Here is a 26438-nt window from a genome sequence, read left to right as displayed (position 1 = left end):
CAATCCAATTGATTTAGCGTAATAACATTGTCTTGGTTTATTGAAGCTCAATTCGATCTGAGTGTACAGTGAGATGTAGCTTCCTCTGGGGCAGATGTTGGCAATAGTTTTGTCAGCAGCTTTCAGTTTGAATTTCAACCAGTTTTTGCTCTCCTCTCGGTTTTTTCTTGTTTCATTTTAAGGAACTGTGATCCAGAAGGCCACCTCAGTCTGAACTTAGCATCTATTATTGGAAGTTAAGCGAGATACTTTGAAAACATGATCGTGGTGTCGATTGGTGAAACAGAAACTCTTTGAATAAGTCTATGCTTAAATCCCTCCGTCCCGCATCAGGACAAAAAAATTGAATGAAGGATACAGAGGAATATTCAGAAGAAGCAGAGAGTAATTACCAGTTATATCACAGCGAGCAATCTATCATAGACCCGTATGAAAACAAACCCATAATCATGTGTGTTTTGATAGACCCATTCCCACGGTTAATAATCATAAACCATCCACTTGCCATGCTCAATAATACAGTATTTATAGAAATATGACTTCGTTTTGATTCCAAAGAAACTCGAAAGCCTGCAAATCTGTGGCCATTTTTATTCTGTATCTGTACTTTTTATTACTTTTATTCACATTAAATGCAGTTATAAGGTTAATTAGTCTAGTCCTCCTGCCGTATATTGTGTCTATGCAGTCAGAAATAGTGAAACATGCTGCGTTCTCGTATCTCCAGAGATGCCCACCGCTCCATATGGGCTGAATCAGTGTGTTCCAGAGCAAATTCAGTGAGTAACATATACACGCAGACTATAAAGTTACTCATGACACATTCCAATGCTTAACTCCTCTGTAATGCATATGCAGGGAAATTAACTGCTCATTTTGTGGGGTCACACTTAAACACTCTCAGACAGAGTTGCTCTTTTCAAGGCGAAATTTTCCCTAGTGTTTGGCCGATCTGTCTTTGTCTGTTTTGAATCATATTTCTGTAATTCAAAATGGAAACTAAGAGAGAGAGAGCTGGGTACATACCTGACATTTAACAATTTCTATGTAAATGTATATATAATGTAATATACTGTATGTATAAAATTATTATTTTAATTGTTTAGTTTTATATATATATATATATATATATATATATATATATATATATATGTATATATATATATATATATATATATATATATATATATATATATATATATATATATATATATATATATAAATTAATACTATGCATTAAATGTTTTAAAAGTAACTGTGAAGGCTTTCACATTGTTACAAAAAAGTTGTATTTCAAAGGAATTATGTCACTGGAATATATATATAAAATATTAAAATAGAAAACAGTTTAGTTTCTATTTTATATTTTTGATCAAATACATTTCTTTTTCAAGACTAAGCCTTTTTTAAACATTCTAAAGTGTTCCTGTTTATTTACATTATCTAAACAAAAATCTGTGCATACTGTAGGAACAGCTCTACCATTACCTGATTTTCTTTCTTTAGGCCTTAAAAGCTATTTAATGTAGAAGCTGACCTGAAAATGATCTTTTAAATCTAAAACACAGCGGTGTTGAGAACCTCAGAGCTGGAACTTCTCAAACCAGAGCTACTGTGTGATCACGGCTGATGTTTGTGATCTCCCTGTGCCTTGAAGGGTTTGTCTTTTCAGGTCTTTTCATTTCTCAAACACATACCTACGTCTGTAGCCAGAGGTCGTTAGAGCTCCAGAACTATCTGGAGACTTTAATTCAATCTGAATTCTATCCAGAGGAAATGCTGATCTTCCTCTGCAGAAGCCCTGAGCGAAACACCGCTGACTGTGTTCTTACATACTTCTGTCTGCTTTGAACTCCTGAGCATAAATCCTCCCCGGGGTAAAGCTGATTGGGAAGATCAAGCATCCCACCTCACCGCTGCATCTGATGCGTGCCGTCACACTGTGCTTCAGAAGGGCTTCAGGCCCAAAGCATTCTCAGCTTCCTGATCATTTCAGTCTGTGGCACCATAAGATAAGATGAGGTGATGGGTCAGATCATCCAGACGTCTGCTGGAAGTGTAGAACTATAGGAAATGATCAGGACGGCTTCTTTCTTGACAAAAGTCTCTCCAAACCAAGAGTAAATGCTGGGATTATTCTAACTTTTTTTTCTGAAGAATAAATATTTAAACCTTCCTTTGTTAGGAAACGGTGTTAACTGTTAATTCACATGAAAAAGGAAAATTCTGTCATCATTTACTCACCCTGTTGTTGTTCACAGTTGTTCCAAACCTGCATGAGATTCTTTCTTCTGTTGAAAATAATAGAAGATATTTTGAAGACTGTTGTTGATGGTAGCCATTGGCTTCCATAGTATTTATTTCCATACTATGTCAATGGCTACCATCAACTGTTGTGTGGACCACTTGAGACCAATGACATGGTAACATTGTTTTTTGTTTTTTATTACTCGGTTGTTATATCAGAATAGGACACTAACACATAAACTCTTACTTTTTTTGTAGCAATAAGTACTACGTATGGTATCCATATATCCAAATTACCTATTATATTTGCATATTGTACAGAATATTATGCCACAATGCAATGTTACCTTCCATTTCCCTAATGGAGGCACAGAATAAATAAATTACATATAAAATAGTTGTTATTATGCATTATATTTAGCATTAAATATTTTCAAATAAAATGTAGATTTATTAAAAAAAAAAACTTAACAGTCAGGGTACTTTATTTATTTATGTTTTATTTTTTTAAAAAGTTAATACTTTTATTCAGCAAGGATACATTACATTGAACAAAAGAAAATGTAAAGACATTTAAAATGTTACTATATATATTTATATATATATAGGGTTTCATGGTTCCCGCCAAAAATAAATACAGCAGCACTGTTTTCAGCACTGATAATAATAATTAGTGGCCTATGTCTTGAGCAGCAAATCAGCATATTAAAATGATTTCTGAAGGATCATGTGACACTGAGGACTGAAGTAATGACACTGAAAGATTCAGCTTTACAGAAATAAATTAAACAATGAAAATAGAAAACAGTTAAATACTTGAGATATTACAATTTTTACAGTATTTTTGATCAAGTAAATGCAACCTTGGTGAGCAAGAAAGTTTTTTAAAATCGTACAAATCCCAAACATTTGTAGAGTTGTGTGTGGCATCCAGCTGTTCCAAACTCTCAAATCGGGTTGTTTGTGTTTTCTCTAAGGTTGGTAATGCAGCTGTAGCGCCCCCTAGCGCGGGATCAGAGAATTAATTTACTGTTATTGGAGACTCTAACTGGGTCCTGTAACCAGCTACTTTTGTCTAAAATAATACTTGGACTGATATTTGATTTCAAATGAACTTATTTATATATCTAAAAGCCCATTACAGTTCTCACATTGATATACTGATATAAATCTTTGCTTTGCAGTTCTGTGCAGCTGAACGGAGAGCCCTTGCGTATGGTGGACAATGAGACGTTCCCTGAGCTGAAGCCACGGACACTCAGGGCAGGAAGAACGATAGCCATGCCACCTGTATCCATCGGCTTCTACGTGATCAAGAATATTAATGCATACGCCTGCCGCAGATAACACACACTGACCGACCTCAGACCATCCTCGTGGCCGTCTCCTCTTTTTATAAGCCCACAGAGACGTGGAAGAGACTCCTTGGTTCAAGCAAGGGTTGCACTGAATGCTTCCAACAACATTTCTCCTCTTTTTTTAACCACAAGAAAAGCTTGACTTGTGGAAAGTGAATGTATTTTGGTTGCCCTTTTTTTGTCACTTTCGGTTGCAGGAGTGTAATGCTTCATGGAGAGCTTTGTAATCCGATGTTGAAGACCAGCGTAAGCTATGAACCCAGTGCCAATGTGCGGTTCAGATGCGGCACGACCATTATGAAGTAGATCGATCAGAATCGGACCGTTTTCACATTTTCTGCGGTCATTTTGTGGGGAAATCTGTGCAATGGGTTTGAACATAGTAAAATGTGTTAAACAGATATGACAGCACTACATTTTCATTGGTAGCTAGGAACATTATCAGATCAGCCAAAATATTCGAATGATGAAAATGCACAGGACGCAAGCGACAGCCGTTTCAATTCTCCGGAGTTCTGTGGGTGCGGATTCTGTGTGGGCCTGTCTGTCAGCTTAATGTGATTTAGCCGAGTAGGACGTGTTCCTGGATCAACGTCCTTGTTGGTTCTTAAACAACATTCCAGCTTGACAGCCAATCCGATTTTAGGGTTAGATTTAGGGGGCTTGAATATTGTTCTTTCAACCAATCATTTACAAGGTAGGTCATGCTTAGGGTTGCAAGTCTTAGAACTATGCTTGCTGTGTCTGAAATACATCTCTTTTGTGTGCTTTTTTAGATTCTGGGGTCTAAAGCCACGTAAAAGGCACACGGCCAAATCTTGATCCGTAATCTTTCTTTTTCATCGCAGGACAGAAAATATAACCTCCTTTTAAAGCCAACTTTATAACTTTTAACACTGACCCATGGCCTAAAAAACAGTTTGCAGTCCTGGGTTGTCTTCCCCATTTTTATTTTTTAATTTTTTTTAGTTGCTGCTTTATCATTTCAAACTGTACAACGATGAAGGTACTACAGAAAGATATATAGATATTTACTAAAACATCCTTACATTTTATTGCTAAATTGGAAAGATTAACATTACACACAATCTTTATGCAATCTTTATCGATTCTCTGAGAAGTACTGCCTTATATTTATGATGTTTACATGTTTGATTTCCCATTGCTCAGACTCCTTTGAAGCTGTAAGGAAAGAGTAGGGAGTTTTTGAAGGCATCGTTTTGCTTTATGAAGAACTGTGTATCATAAAGTTGTTGCAGAGCTCAGGAAATTAGCTTGTCCGTTAGCATCATGTTCAAAGCAATTTTTTTTTTTTTTTTTTTTTTTTTTGCTATAACATTGTGAACCTGAGCTTAGTTTTCCAGATCTCTTCTGCTATATTATTAATACTGGGGCCCTGGAAGGTGTTAGACAATTAAGTCACACTTAAAATTGTATTACTTTTACACATTATATCAGTTCAAGTGGTAGTTATTTTTCAAGCAATGCATTTCACAAAATTAAATTTGTCAGGTGATTTACAAATGGCAAAGACAAGTATCATACATTCTGAAAAATTCCCATTTGGCTTGATATTTTGTCTTTTTTTAATATTTGTTTTTGAAAACATTTTAAGTGTCACCAAATTGTGCATGTACTTTTAGGGCCACTATAAATCCCATGTACAGCGATTCATTTTTGCTGCTAGCTGCCTTAATTAAAATTAAGCATATGTTTTTGTACAGGTACAAACTTTTTATATTAATAAATGTACATACAATTGGTTTTCGATTTAAACTGTGTGCTTCCTTGCTTTATAAATATTATTTATATAAATGTATATGTGTGGTTATGAGTGTGTTTGTGTGTATATATATAAACAGTTGACTTTCGTCCACATTGGCAGATAATTATATTGTACTTTTTGTAAAACATACAGCAGAGACTGATTTAAATGTTTAGCAATGAAACTGCCCTTTGAATTTCAAAAGTATTTCATTGCTCACAGTATGCACATTTGTGTATCACAATGTTTTACGTTGTATATTCTTTGGTCACTCAGTCACAATGCAAAAAATGCAAAAATAAAAAAATAGATATATTTATATAGTGATTCAGCTTTCAAACGTTTTTTTGTGAATTCTATAAAAAGTCTTTTTTATTCCCTCCTCGGGCTTGGTTATGACAGCGGTTTGATTTTCCAGGGTCAATAATTCTGTCAGCATCATAGTATTTCCTTAGATTTGGAAGGCTCTGTTGTGATTTTAGAGATTTATACGGTCTTTGATTTGTATAATGACACTTTCACAAGCTATTTTCCTCCTTGAATGTGTTTATTGCAGATTTAGAGTTGTTAATATTTTTTTCAGTTAAAGAGCATTATTTTAATATGGAAATGGCTGTCTGAATATTATTTTTGTCAAATATATAAATAAAACAATAGTAAAAATGTTTATTGTGAATTGTTATATGTGCAGTACTTTATATAATATATTAATTTCAGTAAATGAAAACAATTATTTTGTAATTTAACATCTGAAATTTCATTAATTTCGGTTTGACATCTTATTTGGTTTGATGAAAATGCAAAGAACACTATTCATTTTATATTTTATTTGATTGTCCATGTTATGATACAATGTAAGTTAAAGTTAGTGACTACTGATGGTTCTTACATTTCTGTCAATTATAGTTATTCTTAAATTCTAATGTCATTTTTTTATCTGAAATAAATGAAATCTTGGTTTGACATGTTATTTGGTCTGATATTTAACAAAGACAAAAATGCTAAGAACACTATTCATTTTTTTTATTATTATTTTTTTTTTTACAGTGTACTTTATGAAAGTTTGGTGGTTCTTGTGGTCTAAATTTAAGTAAGCTTGACAGACTTTGTGACTCTTGATCATGTGCGAATGTACTTGGCTTGAAACCAGGCTTTTTTAGCCTTTAAAAATAATCTGAGCTACAATTGGAAATAAAGAATTCTATTTGTACAATATTAGTATTATAATACAAATATGAAAGGAAAACTGAACAAGTATGAACAATGTAAGGTATGACTCTTTAAGAGACTGTCCTGTGAGATATAAGCTGCATTGTAGTATTCCAGCACATGTTCAGGAGTGCACGATCGCAGGATAAAAGCAAGCTAAGAGCTCGGTGATTTATACAAGAGCCTGAACACAAAGAAGTACAGAAATAAATTGTGACAGTGCGCTGCAACTAGTAACCCAAGACTGAGAGCTTTATGTCTCATCAGGTCAGGGGGAGAAGATCAACTCGCTAGTCTTCAAAGGCTCGGCAGGGTCCTCATCTCAGCGCTGGAGGGTTCACAAAGGGAAGGAGCCAGTTTGCAGCGTGTACATCAGCAGATGTTCCCTTTCCAAGCAGCTGGGACAAGACTTTGTTGAGGAATGAGAGCGAACTGTGGTGTCAGAACAATCATGTGCAGTACTAAGTGATGAGAACCATTTGCACCTGAATGAAACTCAGATTTAGATAAAGGGAATTTTGATCTCTTCTCATCAAAGCTGGTTCAAGACCTGTTTTAAATTATATAGCCATGTAGATGCGTTATGTATTTGGAGCAAACCAAAATACATTGCCTTTATGCAGTCATTAAATGAACATACTACCTGTTAACTGCACTAAAGTGCATAAAAAATTAACTTCATGTTATAAAACAAAACACGCCTGCAGTTCACATGTGGTTCATCTTAACAGACTCAACGTGGTTCACTCATAAACAGAATCCAGACTCATTCACACTTGGTCAAGAGTCACAAAGTCTGACATGACGCAGCAGGCCTTTACATATTTACTGAACTTTAGAGCACAAGAACCATCAAAGTGGTCACTAACCTGCACTGCACACTGCAACTAAAATAAATATTAAAAAATACCAAATATTTTTTACATATTAAACCAAATAAAATGTCAAGCCAAGAGTAATTTATTTAAGATGTAAATATTGCATTAGATATTAACATGGGTGAAGGTTTGATTTTGGCACCGGTGGGGACATAACTGTGGACAACAGATATTTAGGCCTAATTGTTTGATCAAAATTATTGTTAGGGACAATTGAGTAGTCGCCGAAATTGGTTGGGACCTGGACATGTCATAATGTCCTATTAAATTCTATGCCCTTGAAAATCATAACATGCGATGTCCAACTTTGGAAACTAATTATATCCTTATATTATATATGAAGAGGTACAACTTTTCAACACAACTCAAACAGTAATGAGTTATTCTAAATTTTACAAAAAACTTATGGGCGTGATTGTAATATAACTCAGAGATTGAAATGAGGTGCTTTTTTTTTTGTCACTCTCCTGATGAAGATGTCTATTTATTTATTTATTTTTTGCCAATGTACCCACACAGAGAAATTTTGGTCACATTTTTTTTTATGATCCTAATCTCATTTTGTAAGTGACTTTTCTTTCTGTTTAAAATTGAAATTGAAACTAAGTTCTGTTAAACCTAAAGCAGTGAAAACTGCACTTCTATATTCATGTGTCCTATTACAAAACATGTTTACTAAACCATGGTAAACTAATTAACCAATGTTTTCCTAAACTAACCAGAGTTTAACCATGATGTTTGTAAAAAAAATAAAAAATAAAAAAAAGGAAAAAAATACTAATACTTTTACTATAATAAAACCATGGTTAATTTTCTTAAATGGTTTTGTATTTTTTTTTTTTAACTGTACTTCCTAATGTTTCATACTGTTTAATTAAAAAAAAAAAAAAAACTCGCACCGAAGTCCCGATCTGAATCAAATGATTCACAATCCCTGCTCCAAAGTTCCGATCTGAATCAAAAGATTCATGAATCATCATTTCATGGACTTTGAAGCACGGAGCATATCGCGGATCAGCGAACCCACTCTGAAGTTCTGAATCAAAAGATTCACGAAAACTCCGAAGTTACAAATCAAATGATTCACAATACGCGCTCCGAAGTCACGATCTGAATCAAATGATTCATATACAGATTAACAACAACGTTTTTTTTTTTTGCATTATTGAAATGGGTAAATTTAGTGTTGGGTTAGGTGTAGACATTAATAAAACACAATATAATAAAGTAAAAATAAAAATAAATAAAATAAAATAAATAAATAAACAACTATCTAAAAACAATAGAAAATTGCATTTCATTGTTAGTTACCGGTCGGAGGTGTCTCCCTTCTAGCCACAACCGTTTATTTTAGCGTAGGCTATTTACATTAACTTCTCAGGCTGGTTGATACCGGTAGGGACTAGACTCTCTACTAAATTATACGTCCATATATATTAAGAATTGTTAATTTATTGAAATTTAGACCTAAAGATCATTTTGGTAGTCTCTAACTTTGCCACTAATTTAAAGTGCAAATAAATAAATAAATGATGAATGAGTAAATAAATAAATAAAATATAATGAATATATATATTTGACTTTGATAAATATAAAATCAAATAACATTTTAAACAAAGATTACTTTATTTGAGATGCAAAAATGCATTAATAATTATTTCCAGAGAATAGTATATTTGGACCACGAAAAAGAGAATTTTGCATTAAATAAAATAAAATACAAATAAAATAATAAGGTTTTCTTAAAAAAAAAAGGTGCACATTTAAGTTTTGTTGTGCCAGGGCAAAATGTCCTGACTGACCTGCAACCTTGGTTTAATTATGAATATGCATGATCCTCGTGAAGCAAGCAGGTAGGTCTTTGTCATCTGATCAAAGCTGACAATCAGCAGCATGGATTCATATACAGACATAATGAAGTGTGACGTGTCTTTCTCTGTATATGCTGTGGACTGGAGCTCTGCGAAGAGTCAAACTACCTTTGCGTGACTTCCCTGGCTTTGCCATGCATACTGTAACCAAACCCAGCGTGAAAATGTTTATACTTTTGACCCTATTTGGAGTAGCCAGAACCATCCCCCTCAAACCAAGATGGTGGATTTCATGGTGTTTATACTATGCATAAGCCAATTACATAGAGGGTTAAAGTTGATACAATGTTAAATTCTTACATGTGTGTGTCATAAACTGAACAAAGAAAAGGTCAAAGCACCAAAATATTTATTCAAAATTTCATACAGGAAAAAACTGAAAGAAAGAAAGAAAGAGATGTAGGCCTAGGAGCATGTTTGTTTTATACATATATATTTTTTATACTTTTAAAGTGACTTTTCGTGAGTTTTTAAAGGTTATTGTATTATGTTTTACAAAAAACACGGTTTCAATCTTTCTTAATATGTAAATTACTGTTTTATCAATTTTCTGTGATACGGTATCAAAAGTAGGCCATTGAATCTTTTTCTTCTTTAAAGAAAGAAAGAGTTTGAATGAGTTTATTATGTGAATGAGTAGTAAAGGAGTCACGCGCTTCAGATCCGCTGCGCATGATCTGAATTCCAGACGTGTCGCGCGCTCGCAGCTGATCATCACATCACGTGACGCTCTCACACACATTACGGAAGCGTTGCTGCAGTTCACAGTTTACAACAAACTGTTTGTTATTCTGTGATCTACGAACTGGATTAGGATTCATGCGCAATGATACTCTTCTGTTGCAGAAGTGAACTTTAAAATAGTAAGTTTACTTTAATAAAACATATGTAAGCTAGAAGGTGTAGTGCAAAAAGTTATCTCTGAATCTAATGGCTTTCTGTGAATTAGGCATTATTTGGGTCGTGAGCTTTAGTTTCTTTCTGGAGGAACCGAGAGGTGTGGTGTGGGCTTTTGCTGCAGTTTAGATGCGACCACAGTATCGTCCTATAAGGAATTGTGCGCTTGTTTGCATTGTCTTATTTAGAAACAATTCTTACTAAAAGATTAAGGAAGTACCGATATTAATTTAAAATTCCTGAAATATTCGTTGTCTTACAGAAGCGGTTATCCCACTAGGATTCATGCTGTCCCTTTAATAAATTCAATGCATATATTATTGTTTGTAATATAGGATTCAATTACAAATAATTAGGTTATTTTTAGGACCATAGGTGTCTTGAGAAGTTTATGAGACTGATTTGTAAATGAAGCCCTGTTAGAATTATGCAAAGCGAAATAAACAGTATACAGTAACTAGGATAAGATCTTCTTCTAATAATTGCATTTGTGTTCAGGTAAAATGAAGTGTCTTCTGGTGGCCAATGAGAGCGCAGAGGTTCTGTTCTACTGGACTGACACCGAGTTCGAGCAGCGGGTTCAGGGGCAGTATGGAGTTTCCCAGGAGGAAGGAGAACGGGTGAGATCGATGTTCAGAATGAATCCTGTCTGACTTAAAGAAACATGAAACAGAGATCTTTAAACATAGAAAAATATTTAATATAATTATTCTTTTATGATATATTGTGATATGAAATGCACTGTATATGTGTGCATACATGCATGTAAGTGTGGAATATTGAATGTTTATTAATATTATTTTTCATGTGTTCTCAGCTGCCTGCATTTGAGGACAGCATTAACACTCTCTTCGCACCCATCATCATCTCCTGTAGCACCATGGTGGACCGGCTCGGGGAAAATTACACCTCCTTCAGTACAGAAAATAATCATATCTATGTTCTGCATCAGGTAATGCACAGCAAAATGAAAGAGTCATATGATCTAACCTAATATATAAGCCATTTAATTAAATTAAACAATATAAATGATTTATATTCTATAGACCCCCCCCCCCCCCTCCTTTTTAAGAAATAATGTGTATTTTTCAAACTCTTATACTATAACATTCCCCAACTTTTTAAATGATTCAAATCAATCTTACACCAGCATGTTGATGTTGCTCTCTGTCATGCAGTTTGAGGAATGTCTGTACATTGCTGTGAATGGAGACGGAGATGAGACCGAAGAGGATTTGAAGAGGAAGATCTTTGTGATGAAGAAACTCACAGAAATCATGTTTGGCATGGTGACGTTGAGCGGTTCCCTCTTGAGGAAAGAGTGAGAACTGCATTTTCAGTTCAAAACCAGATTGTAGTATATTAGTATAACTAGTCTCATTGGATTTCACTTCACATTATTATTATTTGAACTGAAACCTATGCAAAAAAAAAAAAAAAAAAATTAATTAAAATGTTTTATTTGTCAGATTGCGTCCTCAAGATACAGAGCAAAGGAACCGCTTATGGAAGAAGCTACGAAGCCTCTTGGAAACATACAGCCGCTTGCGAGAGAATGACCAAAGCTTTTTAGTAGAGGTGTGTGCAAGTGCTGTTTTTTTTTTATTATTAGTTTCATGCTAGTTTTAGATTGTGTATACGTTTTTTGCCTCTATTCAGGCAGTGGAAAGGTTGATCCACCCGACCCTTTGTGAGCAGTGCATTGAGTTTCTAGAGCGTCGTCTGGTGCAGCAGATCAACAGCAACATGGACAGAATGGGCGAGGAGGTGCTGCACGCTTTCATACTGGTGCACACCAAACTGCTGGCCTTCTACTCCAGGTACAGCATACGCTGACTGAGACCATGATGTTTTGACCTCAACATCAGAAGGAGGTGACAGTATTGTGCCACAGTGAACTTTGAAGTGATCTCAGATTTCTTACTTTTTGTGCAGTCGAAATGCCAGCAATCTTTACTCCTCTGATCTCCTGGCTCTGATCATCCTGGTGCAGGATCTCTATCCCAGCAAAATCAACCTAGATGACACTTCTGAGGTTTGATATCTTTTGCTTATAGTCACAGTTGTTGTTTTTTTTCTTCATTAAGGTCTTAAATGTTTTCTGTATTCTTAGGAGTTAGAAAGCAGTTCAGTTCCTGAGGCATTCTACACACCTGAGCCCTCTCCTCCTGAACGGGAATCAGGTGACAAAAATGCATAAACTCTGTATCTAATGCAGTGCCATTCGGATCAGTTTTCTGAAATGATTGGTGGTATATAATTACAAGCTGCATGTGTGAATATTTTTTATGTCTTTAATGCATAGTCCGACAAAGAAGTGACAGTCCACCTGTCTTCCAGTTTGTTGATCCTGACGTTCAGGTGAGCTATCTGTTTTTCCCTCACTGTAATACGATCTGTTTATGTTCAGCAGTTTGTAAGTCAGTATCTTAAAACTTTTTGTTCTTCAAAGAATCCTGAAAACAAGTAAAACAACCCTTTTCCTCAATTACCTCAAGTAAATTAAACAAAAATCAATAACATAAATCGTACCAAACATTCAAGCTTTGTAAAGATAGTGTATGATGTGTATTTATAGAAGAGTTTCTCACATATGTAAGGTCTTCTGATTTTAGATGGCAGAGGACAGTCTGCAAACTCTTGAAGCTCCGATCCCTGACCCTTCAGCCCCATATAGGGTATTCCTGGAAGCCAAAGAGTGTCCCATGCCTCACTCCATGTATTGCCTACCTCTCTGGCCGGGAATAACTCTAGTGCTGCTTACCAAGGTGATCATAGGTCATTATTAGACCTCTAAAGCAAAGACAATTTGCACTGTATATATGTCTTGTTTTTTTTCTTGTTTTTTTTTTAAGAGCACATTTGTACAGACACTGTTTTTAATTCTATTGAAGCACAAGATGCTCTTTAGGATCATTTTCAAATCATGCTGACTTACACAATCATGTAGGTTTTACATAAATGTGTGGAGTTGCTAGCTCAATTTAAAATTTTTTTTACACATGCATATCAACAGATTCCCAACAGTCATGTGGCAACATCTGTATGCTACTTCCTGGAAGCTTTCGTGAAGTTAGAGAAGAGGTTATGTGAGGGCCACGAAGGGGCTGCGGCCATGCGGGGTCAGCCCTCTGTCCAGGAGCAGCGGAGCAGACTGGAGAAGTTAATCAAAACCTGGGCCGGCATGGACATTCAGGTCAGTGGTCAACAGAGCACACACTTCATCAGATCCACTTTACAATGTGCAAGAACTACAGATTTAAAGTTGAATAGTTTTTCAGTTCTGAATAATTCTATTTATTAGCATTGTTTATTTCGTTTTGGAAATGTATTGGTCAGAAATGGTGGGAACCCTGTAGCTATATTATTTTTATTTTTTTTGAAAACTCGACTCTTCATTTATATATTCAGACCTCCCAACTTCAAAATGCGTGGACAGACTTTAAGAACAAGGCGTTCAGCAGATCAGGATCTGGATTCACAAGAGAGTAAGTGCGGTTCTCTTTATTAATAAACTACAAAACTCATTGCAGGATAAATTCACTCATTTGATCTTGGGTAAAGTCAAAATTAAATTAAATTAAAAAATGAAATGTATGCATTTAGCAGACGCTTTTATCCAAAGCGACTTAGTAAATTCAGGCTATCAATTTTTACCTTTATCATGTGTTCCCGGGGAATCGAACCCCCAACCTTGCACTTGATAAGGCAATGCTCTACCAATTGAGCTACAGGAACAATAAAATAAAACGTGACCATTGATCTGTTGTTTTGCAGTTTGCTGCCCTCTTGTCGAAACATGAAGACTCAGTTGTGTGGAGTGTACAGGCAGTTTTTTGCAGCTGATTGCATGGGCAGTCAGCGATTGGCTCCTCATCTTCAAGAACGAGCTCTGAGCATGGTCCAGTATGTCTGAACATACACTTCAATGGTACTGAAGGATATTTCTTTTAATGTGCCTTAATGTTAAATAAAAAAAAATTATCTTAAATTTGTTGCAGAGAGAAGTTAATGGATTGGAAGGATTTTCTGCTGGTGAAAAGCAAAAGAAACATCACAATGGTGTCATATCCTTTTTTTTCTACCATGAGTATTTTGGTTGCCTATCCTCCCTTCGATCGATTTAGATGGGTTGCATTCACACTTAAATCTTGAATCATTCTTCTTTTGTCATGTGACATTATTTTAATCTTTAACCATGGTCTCACATACTTGGAAGAGTTTCCAGGTCTCATCCACTTTATCTACGTGGATCGTTCAAATGGTCAGATGATTGCACCCTCCCTAAATGTGACCGATCGCACCGTCTCCGAGCTCGGAAAGGGACCACTAGCTGACTTTGTAAAGAAAAAGGTGTTTTTGTGCTTCTATCATGCAATATTTATTTTAAAGATATCAGCACATTAGAACGATTTTTGAAGGATCGTGTGACCCTGAAGACTGGAGTATTGATGCTGAAAATTCTGCTTTGTGTTACAGGAATAAACTACATCTTAAACTATCTTAAAATGGTTGATGTAAATTGCATTAATATTTTGAAATATTACAGTTTTTACTGTGTTTTTAATCAAATAATTGCAGTCTCTTTTGAAAGAGACGTCTTTTTAAAAAAAACATTTAATCAGTTTCATTAGTTACTGTTTCTATGGCATTCTCAACATGATTCTTTTCAGGTTTGGAGTCTTGTTGCAACAGCACAGCGCTATCTGCAAAAGGGTTACGCCACCGTGACGCTCCGGGATGGGGATTATTTCTACTGCTACTTCCTGTGGTTTGAAAATGAAACGGTAAATGGCTGCTTGCGTCATCTTTACAGTTGCTAGAATATATCTAATGAAAAATACATGGTCAGTGCTGATGAGGTTTAAATGTTTTAACAGGGTTACAAACTGGAAGTGATAGACATACCCAGCTCCCCAGATGATAGTGCTCCAGTAGGAATGCTCACCTGTGATTATTACAGGTATGACATCGGATAATGAAGAATTCACATAGAAAGGATTTTCACTCAGAAATCGCTTGTAAATTACACGAAAGGTTACAAAGCAATGGCTAGTAGAACATGGACATAAAATATTTTCTTGTAAAAACATGATGAAATTGGAACCCTAACTCTTATTTCATGACACCTGCTGAACTTTCTTTAATTCATGTATTAATTCATGTATTTTATGTCTTTTTGTTTTGATGGCGTGATAGGAAGCTGCTGCGGTATTACAGCAAAAAACATCAGAATGAGGTGGTGAAGTGTTATGAACTGTTTACTGTGCATCTGGGTGTGATCCCCAATGAATATATTCTTCAGCACTGCAGTCAGCTGGCCCGTAAACTGTGGGAGCCCACCCGTATCCCACTCCTGTGACCCACACGGCCCTCAAAGGATTATGGTCCATGCAGCCGTGTTCACTTTATTCATGATCTGTAACCTACGTGGAGAGTTTTCTAAACTTTCTGCACAAGCACTTCATTTTTTTATTAAGTAATTGCAGAAAATATTGTGTCAGTAACCAAACACTGCCCTTCTTGTACTTGCAATGAAACTGAGTGTAATGTGCAAGTGAAAGCTTAGAATTGCAGAAATATGTCTGCTATTAACAGATTATTTTTGTAAAACCAGGACCAAATAATAAAAGACAGCACTCCTATTAAAAATGTTATTACCCAGATTTGATCAGGTATCTGGCTTAGCAATGTTAGTTAGCAGATTTACAAAACTGTATTTGAAAAAATAATTGAAAGTACAGTCTTAATAAATAAGTATTAAAAGTATAATAAATAAAGATAAAGCTGAAATGTACAATTTAAGTCTTAAGCATTCTTAAAGTTTGTAGTTTTGTGTATTTTTTGCGACTTTGGTGCCCCCTGCAGTTAAATAAGTGTAATTCACTGTCGGAATTGCACGTTTTTTTTTTGTGTGTGCCATAAAGCAATCCGCCCTTTCGCGGAATTCCGCAACCGAAGAATAAACAAAAGAGCGTAGGAATACTAATAATAATTTAGCCATTCGCCTCCTCATTAGAAGTAAGTGAAGCATCAGAATGATTTTGAAACTAATATTTCAAAGTAAAAAATAAATAAAAAATACGTACACTTGATTCAAGGAAATAATTTTAATTTATTTATGCAGCAGTCATAAATAGCGATTTCTGTCCTTCACACAGCTTTTTTTTATCCTCTGCACTTATGAAAAAATATGATATTTCACTGAACTGATTGTTATTACTAACAGGAATATGGCATTTATATTTTGTTATCATATTGCTTGTATTTATACATAATGTTCTGATAAAAAGTTTTTACAAACTATGTCATCAGTTTTCGAAAGAAAAATAAATAGTAAATAATCATTTATTAAGATAAACTCTTTTGTCATCCTTTATTAAGCTGTATTTAAACAAGGTATAATGGTAGCTTTGGTTTTAAAAGTCATTTTCACTTGTTTTAAAATGCCTTTGTATTTTATTGTATGCTATGTCAATGTTGTATTTTACCCAAAAATGGCAGTTTTGAAACATTTTAGAATTATACATCGAAATGATGAGATTGATCCTATTGTTTTTTTTACATTAAAGGTTGCCTGTTTAAGTCCAGGTCTCTGGACTGTTTCTGCTGTTTGTTATCAGCTAACTTTTAGAAACATGGGAAGTTTCTGCAGTCGTCACAGTGCACCAGTGAGGTCTCGCACCACTCCAGATTTGACCAGCTCCCGCAGAAAGATGGTCTCAGCGCTGACATCGTGAACTACCTGTGTGTTCATGGCATCCATGCGGATAGAGCCGTAATAATGCAGCAGAGCTCCAGGGTGCTGCAGGTCGTATCCAAATCCAGCCAAACTCACCTCATCACACATCTGCAGGGCCAGAACTGCTGCCGTTATTCCCAGCGTCGGCACAATCTAACAAACAAAACATGAAACTGACTTCAATTGACAGTGCTCAGTGCAGATTTAGAAGAATGCTTCAAAAGTAAAGACAGGGAAGAGAATTGAATTGAATTGAATTGAAAGATGGTTATAGTTTGAATTTGCACATTTGAGAAGTCATCTTCATTCTGACCTTTTTCTGTTGCTCTGCATAGGTTTGCAGCACTTGTCCAGTCCTGTACATGATTTCAGGATTTAGGATGCGGACATTTTCTGGTTGAAGAGGTATCGAGTCTATTACATTCTTCCAGAACCACAATTTAGACCACCAACTCTACAGACAGAACATTTTAGAAATTAAAAATGGTACTTTTATTTGAATTTATAACCATTTGTTTTAACATTAAGGTAATCTATATACTAGTGCACTCCCAAAAGATGACCAAAGCATTTCAATTTTACAGTCCCTCTGTTTCACGGACATTATATATAATAAACATCTTTCATTTATTATATATATAGAATGAGAATATACTTTCCAAAAAGTTCTGCGTTACTCACCAAAGGCTCTTTGGTTACTACAGAGATAAGCCATGCTAAATCTAAACTCTTGAAAGCCACCAAAGCCACCACTTCAGTACTCTTATATTCTTGTGACTGGGAAGGAGCCCCTTCTGGATAAATGAGTCGAATGGTAGTTCTAGATCCGGCATCTTTTTCATATCCAAATACTGGAGCATTGTTCACTCTGTAGGTATGAAGAGTAAAATATTCCTAACTATACAATTCGTTTGGGTGAGTTAATTTTCCTTGTAATCGTAGAATGATTTTTGAAGGATCATGTGACACTGAAGACTGGAGTAATGATGCTGAAACATGACTTTGCATCACAGCAGGGGTGGTTCTAGGGTGAGTGGAGATCCGGGGTTTAGCCCAGAAAAGTCCATGTAAATCCAAAGATTTACCTTATTTATAATATACAAAAACAATAAAAACAAATTTAAAACATTTTATTTAAAGTATTGAGGAAAATACATTTGCTTTTTGCAAACAAAAATTAAGAATTGCAAAACAAATGAAACAGCGCGAAAGCAATGATTTTGCAATACATATTTTCCATGATCATATCTATTAATTTATTTGCAACTCTGCTTTTATTTTGAGTGTCAGTCTAGTCTAGTTTGAGCTTGCAATACCATTTTTCCTTTGCGCTTCACTTTTCTACACGTCTCTTCTTCTTCTTCTTCTTGGTTTTTAACGGCGGCTGGCAACCAGCGTAATTAGGTGCATTACCGCCACTTCTACACGTCTCTCTTTCTTTTACTGTCTATGTCTCTTTGTCTATGTCTCTATGTCTCTTTGTGGCACCGTTTTTGACGTGGGGGCGGGGTCAATGGACGGGGGCGTGTACAACATGCCTCCATGGAAGTGACGTCATCGGCCCGAGACGCAGCTCACTGATCCAGGTCCTGTCATGATGAGCAGAGACTGGATCGTTTATTTTTATTCAGTAGCATTTAAACATTCATGTTTTGTTTTATTTATTTTATTAACATGTATGTGTATTAGCAGCATTTGCTCAAGTTAAAGAAGTTGTTAACATGAACATCTGCTGTTTATTTCTCTCTATGTGCACACTCATTTGAATAAGTTCGGGAGTTCGTAGCGGGATCGCGAATCATTTGAGTCCATTTGGGGATCGCAAATCATTTGAATAATTTCGGGAGTTCGTAGCGGGATCGCGAATCATTTGAGTCAGTTTGGGGATCGCAAATTATTTGAAACAGTTCGGGAGTGCGTAGCGGGATCGCGAATCATTTGAGTCATCTGACTCCAGTTTGGTAGTTGGAGCGGGATCGCGAATCATTTGAGTCAGTTCGGGAGTTCGTAGCGGGATCGCGAATCATTTGAGTCATTTTGAGGATCACGAATCATTTGAGTCAGTTCGGGAGTTCGTAGCGGGTTCGCGAATTATTTGAGTCAGTTTGAGGATCGCGAATCATTTGAATCAGTTCGGGAGTTCATAGCGGGATCGCGAATCATTTGAGTCAGTTTGGGTTCGTAAATCATAGCTGTATATGGATAGGCATTTGTAACTAATTTAGTAGCTAGTTATAATTACATTTTACACGCTTGCTTAGGTGTGAAATGTGAACTGGTATTTTTTGTTTTAATGATGTGCCTTTTAACAGTATCAAGTATATTCAAAAACTAAACAAATCGTACCTAAAAAATGCATGCATCTAGGCTAATATAAATTTACATGATGAAGTCATACTAGTGCGCGTGTTCATTTTGAGTGCGTTCTTTCACTGCATTATACGGTGTATTCAAATGAATTTATGAATGCATCTGAATGATCACAAAATTCAAGATATGAACCCTTTGTGCCAAAAGGGTTCTTTCTTGTCATTATAGAACCTTTTTAGCATGAAAGGTTCTTTGGAGTTGAGTAAAGAACCCTATGGTTCTATATAGAACCCCAATGATCCCTTTCTTCTAACAGTTTGTTGTCATAAGCAGGGTTGGTTCTAAGGTGAGTGGAGATCCATGTATGTGACTTTTTATTTTAATAAATCAGAAAGATTTACCTAGTTTAAAATATACAAAAACAATAAATGTAAAACATTTTATTTAAAGGGACACTGAGTAGGAATTACTCCCATCTAGTGGTGAAATTGTATTTTGCATTCAAACTAATTTTGCTCTCCAGCGCCTCGCTTTTTCAAATGCGCGTTGCATCTACGGTAGGCGATATGTACCAAAAAGCTTTGACAGGATGTATTCTAATAGCACTTCGTCGAGTTTTCCTTCAGGTGAACAGGTGTGTTATTTCAAACAAACTGCAACATGACAACTAGCAAACGAATGTTACAGTATGAATTACTGACTGTGGAAAACATGAAATATTGTAATTAGTAGTTATGTCTAATTTATTCGTTATATTTTCTGAATTATATGCATTGTTAGATATAAAAAAAATATTATAATATAGACTGTAACACTGACTTACCTGTCGAGAAGAAAACTGGCCACTTCAGCGTCTCTTTTGAAATCTTTATCAAGCATTAGCTCTTTCCACCTAGAAAAAGCTTCCCCGACATTAACTCTTGTTTTCTGTAATCTACGGTCACGTTTCCTTTTACGTTCTATTTTTGACTGTTTTGGCGACGATGTTTTCTTCTCCTGTGGCGCGGCATATGTGTGGTCCATAATAAGAATGCAATCCAGACTTTTAAACTTGCCGGTGCAGTTTCAAGCGCCTCTCACTGCTCTGCACCTGCGTTTCTGGCTCTGACCGAAAACGCGCTGTGGAAACGCGTTGGCTTAGTACTTTTTGTCCCTCTCTGCTATTATAGTTTTGCAAGATGGCGGAACTACATGGAAGCCTCCGTCGACCTACCCGTCCCATGTATATAAAGATAATAAATTCTTCATTTACAAGGATTAGTTTAAACATTGGCATAGGTATTTGTACACCATTGAGGGCATATTTATGAATAAAAATATTGATTTTAGATAATAAAATACCTAAAAAGTTACTTATTGTCCCTTTAAAAAAAGGAAGTAAAACCCCCCAGCCAAAACACTTGAATGCCAAAATACAACAGCTTACTTCAGGTATCTGTAACTTTTATATTTATTTTTCGGTTTTAAATTGTGTCTGATTTAACGTCACATTTTGAACATCAAACAGTAAACGGTTGCGCAGCACAGTCTGTAGGGGACACACACACACACACACACACTTTTTTTCTGAATGAATCATCCGTTTCTAACGAATCCATTGATTAAATGACTGACCGACTCACTCATTAAGGCAGTGGCATGCCGCCACCTAGTGGCAAAGTACCATTCTAATTTTTTTTTCATAATTTCATATTTCAGTAGCCTATTCCAAATTGTATATATGATACATTAACCTTCTTATGATTATTTATGCAATTTGTAAGTGCTGTGTAAGTCCTCCTTCAAAAATATAAGTGTATAGAGCCCTGCGTTTATAATTATACTTGGCTTTAAACACAGAGATAAAGTCCTTTGACCGGTATATCTTTATAGAGTAAGAGTATGTCAGTGCACTGCTTCATGTTTGCTTCTTATCCCTGTTCTACCAGGACGAGTGTAGCCAGTCAGGACTGGAAAATAAAAGGATTGGAAAATAAAATAAAACAGAGACAGAGAAAAAAAAAAAAAAAGTGAGATAGAGACACAACATCAGCATATGTGTCAGGATACAAGGGATAAACTTTAAAGGGACAATAAGTAACTTTTTAGGTATTTTATTATCTAAAATCAATATTTTTATTCATAAATATGCCCTCAATGGTGTACAAATACCTATGCCAATGTTTAAACTAATCATTGTAAATGAAGAATTTATTATCTTTATATACATGGGACGGGTAGGTCGACGGAGGCTTCCATGTAGTTCCGCCATCTTGCAAAACTATAATAGCAGAGAGGGACAAAAAGTACTAAGCCAACGCGTTTCCACAGCGCGTTTTCGGTCAGAGCCAGAAACGCAGGTGCAGAGCAGTGAGAGGCGCTTGAAACTGCACCGGCAAGTTTAAAAGTCTGGATTGCATTCTTATTATGGACCACACATATGCCGCGCCACAGGAGAAGAAAACATCGTCGCCAAAACAGTCAAAAATAGAACGTAAAAGGAAACGTGACCGTAGATTACAGAAAACAAGAGTTAATGTCGGGGAAGCTTTTTCTAGGTGGAAAGAGCTAATGCTTGATAAAGATTTCAAAAGAGACGCTGAAGTGGCCAGTTTTCTTCTCGACAGGTAAGTCAGTGTTACAGTCTATATTATAATATTTTTTTTATATCTAACAATGCATATAATTCAGAAAATATAACGAATAAATTAGACATAACTACTAATTACAATATTTCATGTTTTCCACAGTCAGTAATTCATACTGTAACATTCGTTTGCTAGTTGTCATGTTGCAGTTTGTTTGAAATAACACACCTGTTCACCTGAAGGAAAACTCGACGAAGTGCTATTAGAATACATCCTGTCAAAGCTTTTTGGTACATATCGCCTACCGTAGATGCAACGCGCATTTGAAAAAGCGAGGCGCTGGAGAGCAAAATTAGTTTGAATGCAAAATACAATTTCACCACTAGATGGGAGTAATTCCTACTCAGTGTCCCTTTAAGAAGAAGAAGATTAATTTTGAAATATCCATTTTAATTTTCGAATAAATTGATCTAGTAAAATACTAAACGCCAACAAACCGCCTGCCTCCAAAAGATCTCACTTTATTGGCTGGATCGTACAGACGCTCATCGATAGTTGGCCAGTTTACATGTCAGTTAAAAGCACTAGACTCAGTGGGCGGTTTTCGTCGGGTGTGAATGACAACGCGTACTTACTTGGGTAAATTTACAGACACTGTGGACTTGAGTCGAGAGATATTTATTTATTTATTTAAATTCTAATATAAATTACTTTATTGGGCATGAAAACTCATTGATGGCATGGTGGTAATAAAAACATTCGGGGCTTTACTGAAAACATTCGGGGCTCCAGCCCCCTTAGCCCACCCCTAACGCCGCCCCTGCATCACAGGAATAAATTATATTTGAAAATATGTGACACTGGACCAAAAACAACCTTGAGTTTCTTGGGAATATTTTTAGCAATAGCCAAAAAAACATTGTATGGGTCAAAATGGTAGGTTTTTCTTTAATGCTAAAAATCATTAGGATATTAAGTAAAGATCATGTTCCGAGAAGATATTTAGTACATTTCCTACTGTAAATATATCAAAACATAATTTTTGATTTGTAAAATGCATTGCTAAGGACTTCATTCGGACAACTTTAAAGGCGATTTTCTCAGTATTTTTATTACCCTCAGATTCTCGGGCAATATTTTCCATATCGTCCTATCCTAAGACACCATACATCAATGGAAAGCTTATTTATTCAGCTTTCAGATCTGGTATAAATCTCAATTTCAAAAATTTGACGCTAATGACTGATTTTGTGGTCCAGAGTCACATATATTATCCAAGTTGTAAAAAGATTTCACAGTATTATTTTCTTACTATATTTTTATCGCCCATATATGTTTGTTAATGAACTAACCTGATGATGATGTTGTACTGGTCTATATGAGGTCCAAGATTTTTGCCGTGTAAAATGCCACCGCTTCCAACCACCACGCATCTCCTGCAGGTCTCTGAGCCAGTGGGCACAGCAGTATAAGGCAGGGCTTTCAGGGCCTGAGCCACCATCTCCTCACTACCCTGCAGACCCAGAGGAGGAGGCAGTCCCCAGTCTCCTGTGCCGTTCTCCAGGAACACGGGAATCTTCAGAAGCCCAGCGGGTATAGACATGGTCCTCAACCTCTCCACACTCCAGCCGCTGCGGCAGGACTGAGACAGCAGAGCCGCTGACTGGTTCAGAAGAGCCTGAGGTGTGTACAGATGAGACGGGTTTACAACATTGAGTATCAGAAGTAATTTAATATGAATTAGTTTCATGACTTATTTATATATGAAGAGTTCAGATGCAAAAACCTCTAAATGCCATCTGAAATTTTCATCTAAAATTAGGATTTTTTTCAGGCTCCTATATTTATGTTCAGTTATTTCACTTTAATAGCCTGGAAAAGGACCTGCACATTGCCATTAAAGTAAAATGACTCAACCTAAGCATAGGAGCTTGATAAAAATCCTAATTTTAGATGGCATATGACATATTAAAATAACGGACTTATTTCAGTATATGTTATCTTTTCACAGTATTACTGTTTTTGCTTTATTTTTAGTTAAATAAATACAATATTGGATAGCATTTTTCTTTCAAAAACATTTGCATATAACTGTTCCAAATCTTATTAACATTAATGTATATTTATTTATTTGGCAAGTTTCATAATTCATGAATTATTTATTGAGTCATTTAATGATGTTTACTTATTAAATCCCCTATAATATAAATCCTTTATAGCTCCAACATAAGTTAACAATAAACATGTTTACAATATGAAGAGCTATATATATATATATATATATATATATATATATATATATATATATACATATATATATATATATATATATATATATATAATTATTATTATTTTTATTAATTCATTCATTTATTCATTCATTAATTTTAGGGGTAATAATAATGTATGTAAACTCCACATAAATTATCTGAAGAAACAAAATCATCTTAACAACACATACACTCTAAAAAAAATGCTGGGATAAATACAACTGAGCGAATGGGTTACGGCACAGAAGGTTGGGTTAAACATTTAACATTTAAAGGGTTAAACATTTGTTGGGTTACACATTTAACTTTACTTGTTTACTACTAAAGATCACTTTTAGATAACACTTGACTTTCCTGCCCTGTCTCAAGTATTTGTTACCCAGATATTTGTTTTAAAGATTTTTTGAGGCCTAAAAAAATAGTTAACTTGGACACAGTTAAATTAAGTCAGTGTTTGTGAAGCTTTATATAATTAATCTCACTAAATTAATGTATGGCCATTTCAGGCGCACACATACTGTGTACAGTTGAGTTTACAAATCTTCTCAATTCTGCAATAAATTCAAAGTGGTATATCAAGTCGCCTTGCTCATAATAAGTAAGGTCACGCTTTCTTCATATCGACTCAATTCTTCAGTTTCATGTGATCAAGCGGTGAATGAGCGTACCAGAGTTTCAGCAGAACTGTCATTCATCCAGATGGGCTCTGGGGCTGGCAGATACGCAGGAACCAGAATGGCCGAATAACAGCTCAACAACAGAGCAATGCTTAAAATGAAGTTGTTCCTCCTGAAAACATAAAACAGTGTTTCAGAAGAAGCTCTGTGCTTTATGGGTTTTAAAGGAATGTGTCTGTACAGGTCATGAAATCTCCAGTGCAGCATGTGAAAGGCAAGCATGTGTCACAGTGCTTATCTCGGACAAACCCACCGGCTAAGGAAGAATTCTCTGGACTCTGCCCTGCTGTGTTGGGTGGTTGGGCTCTCCAAGCTGCTGGCTTCCGGTAACAGAGGAACGCTGTCTTCGTCATTATCGTTAACACTCAAGTGTTTCAGAGTCACCATTTTTTCAAACCTATCCCTAACTACACCTGTCAGGAAATATGAATTGAGGAATCGCAGTTTGTTGATTCTATAGAGTCAATGTTTGACAACCTCCGCCAACGTTCTCCATTCACAGCACATTTAATCTAAAAGCTTTATGCTTTATCTATGATTTGTGTTGCTTCTTACCTCTTATTTCAGCTGCTGTCTTCTTTTCCCAGGTGTAGCGATAGAAACATGTCGGAGTTGTATTGAAAATGAGCTGCGCTTTTGTCCCTTTCACTCACTGCCGTGTTTTGTCTCGTTCTGATCCCTCCTCACAGTTAATCATTTATCCATCTCAGAGGCTTCTCTTTGTATACCACAGTGCTTAATCTAGTCTACAGTTCAAACAACCGCACAGTTCCGTTTATGATTGTGCTTGATATTATGCCTAAAAGTCATGTTTCAAAGGTCCTTTATATCCTGTATACAGCTATTGCTCAGAGCAAAAAAATAAAAATACATAAATACAAGAGTAAAAATCATAGTAACTAAAATGTATTGACTTTACTAATTTGCTACTAAGGAAAAATTCTCAGACTTAAGATATAACTTAAGTGCTCAATCTCAGGTATTTAAAGATTTATATGTATGTGTGTATGTATTTTGAAGTCTCTTAAACTCTTGTTTGATTTAAAATAAAGCAAAACTAATATTATGAATTATTGCAATTTTTAATTATTTTTAATTGCTTTATATTTTGTAATCTAATTTATTCCAGCGATGCAATGTTGGTTCTTCAGCATCATTACTCCAGTCTTCAGTGTCAAATGATAATTCAGAGATCATTATAATATGCTGAATGCTGCTCAAAAAACTTTCTTATTATTACAAGTGTTGAAAACAGTTCATAAAGTCTTTACTTCCATTTTTGATTGATTTGATGCATCCTTGATAGTATTTTTTTAAAAGGAATACACACACACACACACACATATATAGCGAAATAGAGGGAAGTCTTTATTCATTTGGCATGAAAATAATCAGATCAAGGTTGCTGATTATTTAAACTATTATTGCAATATTTTAATATTTTACAAAAAGACAAAATATGCATCAAACTTGATTAATTGGTTATGAAGTAAAAAAAAAAAATGTTTTACTGCTAATTTCTGTAAACTTTTAAACAAATATTTGAATAGATGTTTTCAGTTTCAGTAATTTCCCTATAAAAAATTTATTTTAAAAAAGTAAAAAAAAAAAAAAAACAGCTATTGGTAACACTTAGCATTTAGTGAC

General features: G+C 35.3%; 3 protein-coding genes across 3 annotated transcripts in view; 2 read left to right on the top strand and 1 right to left on the bottom strand.

The window, feature by feature from the left end:
* The window catches only part of hpse2 (heparanase 2), a 68034-nt gene extending 61997 nt beyond the window's left edge, over positions 1-6037 (top strand). The window contains exon 12 of the mRNA XM_052571969.1: positions 3432-6037. Coding sequence (XP_052427929.1) covers positions 3432-3594 — 163 coding nt within the window. The 3' untranslated portion in view covers positions 3595-6037. The remainder of the gene's footprint in view (positions 1-3431) is intronic.
* Positions 6038-10021: 3984 nt separating this feature from the next.
* Positions 10022-16574, top strand: hps1 (HPS1 biogenesis of lysosomal organelles complex 3 subunit 1). Its single transcript, XM_052573006.1, has 18 exons — positions 10022-10191; positions 10724-10845; positions 11043-11177; positions 11404-11546; positions 11695-11803; positions 11885-12045; positions 12161-12260; positions 12339-12408; positions 12531-12586; positions 12841-12993; positions 13242-13421; positions 13637-13713; positions 14003-14131; positions 14227-14295; positions 14437-14578; positions 14899-15012; positions 15106-15188; positions 15425-16574. Exons 2-18 carry the CDS (start codon positions 10729-10731, stop codon positions 15585-15587), a joined length of 2001 nt encoding a protein of 666 aa, XP_052428966.1. The 5' UTR covers positions 10022-10191; positions 10724-10728; the 3' UTR covers positions 15588-16574.
* Positions 16321-25509, bottom strand: st3gal7 (ST3 beta-galactoside alpha-2,3-sialyltransferase 7). The gene is made up of 7 exons (XM_052573007.1): positions 25347-25509; positions 25045-25204; positions 24783-24903; positions 23197-23522; positions 17649-17835; positions 17281-17421; positions 16321-17120 (listed from the first exon to the last, which is right to left on the bottom strand). The coding sequence occupies exons 2-7, from the start codon at positions 25176-25178 to the stop codon at positions 16884-16886; spliced, it is 1146 nt and encodes a 381-aa protein (XP_052428967.1). The 5' UTR covers positions 25179-25204; positions 25347-25509; the 3' UTR covers positions 16321-16883.
* Between the last annotated feature and the right edge of the window lie 929 nt (positions 25510-26438).

This window comes from Carassius gibelio, chromosome B13, assembly GCF_023724105.1.
Source record: "Carassius gibelio isolate Cgi1373 ecotype wild population from Czech Republic chromosome B13, carGib1.2-hapl.c, whole genome shotgun sequence".
In the NCBI taxonomy this organism is placed as follows: Eukaryota; Metazoa; Chordata; class Actinopteri; order Cypriniformes; family Cyprinidae; genus Carassius; species Carassius gibelio.
Note: the sequence above shows the minus strand (reverse complement) of the source record. Positions and strands in the feature narration are given on the sequence as shown.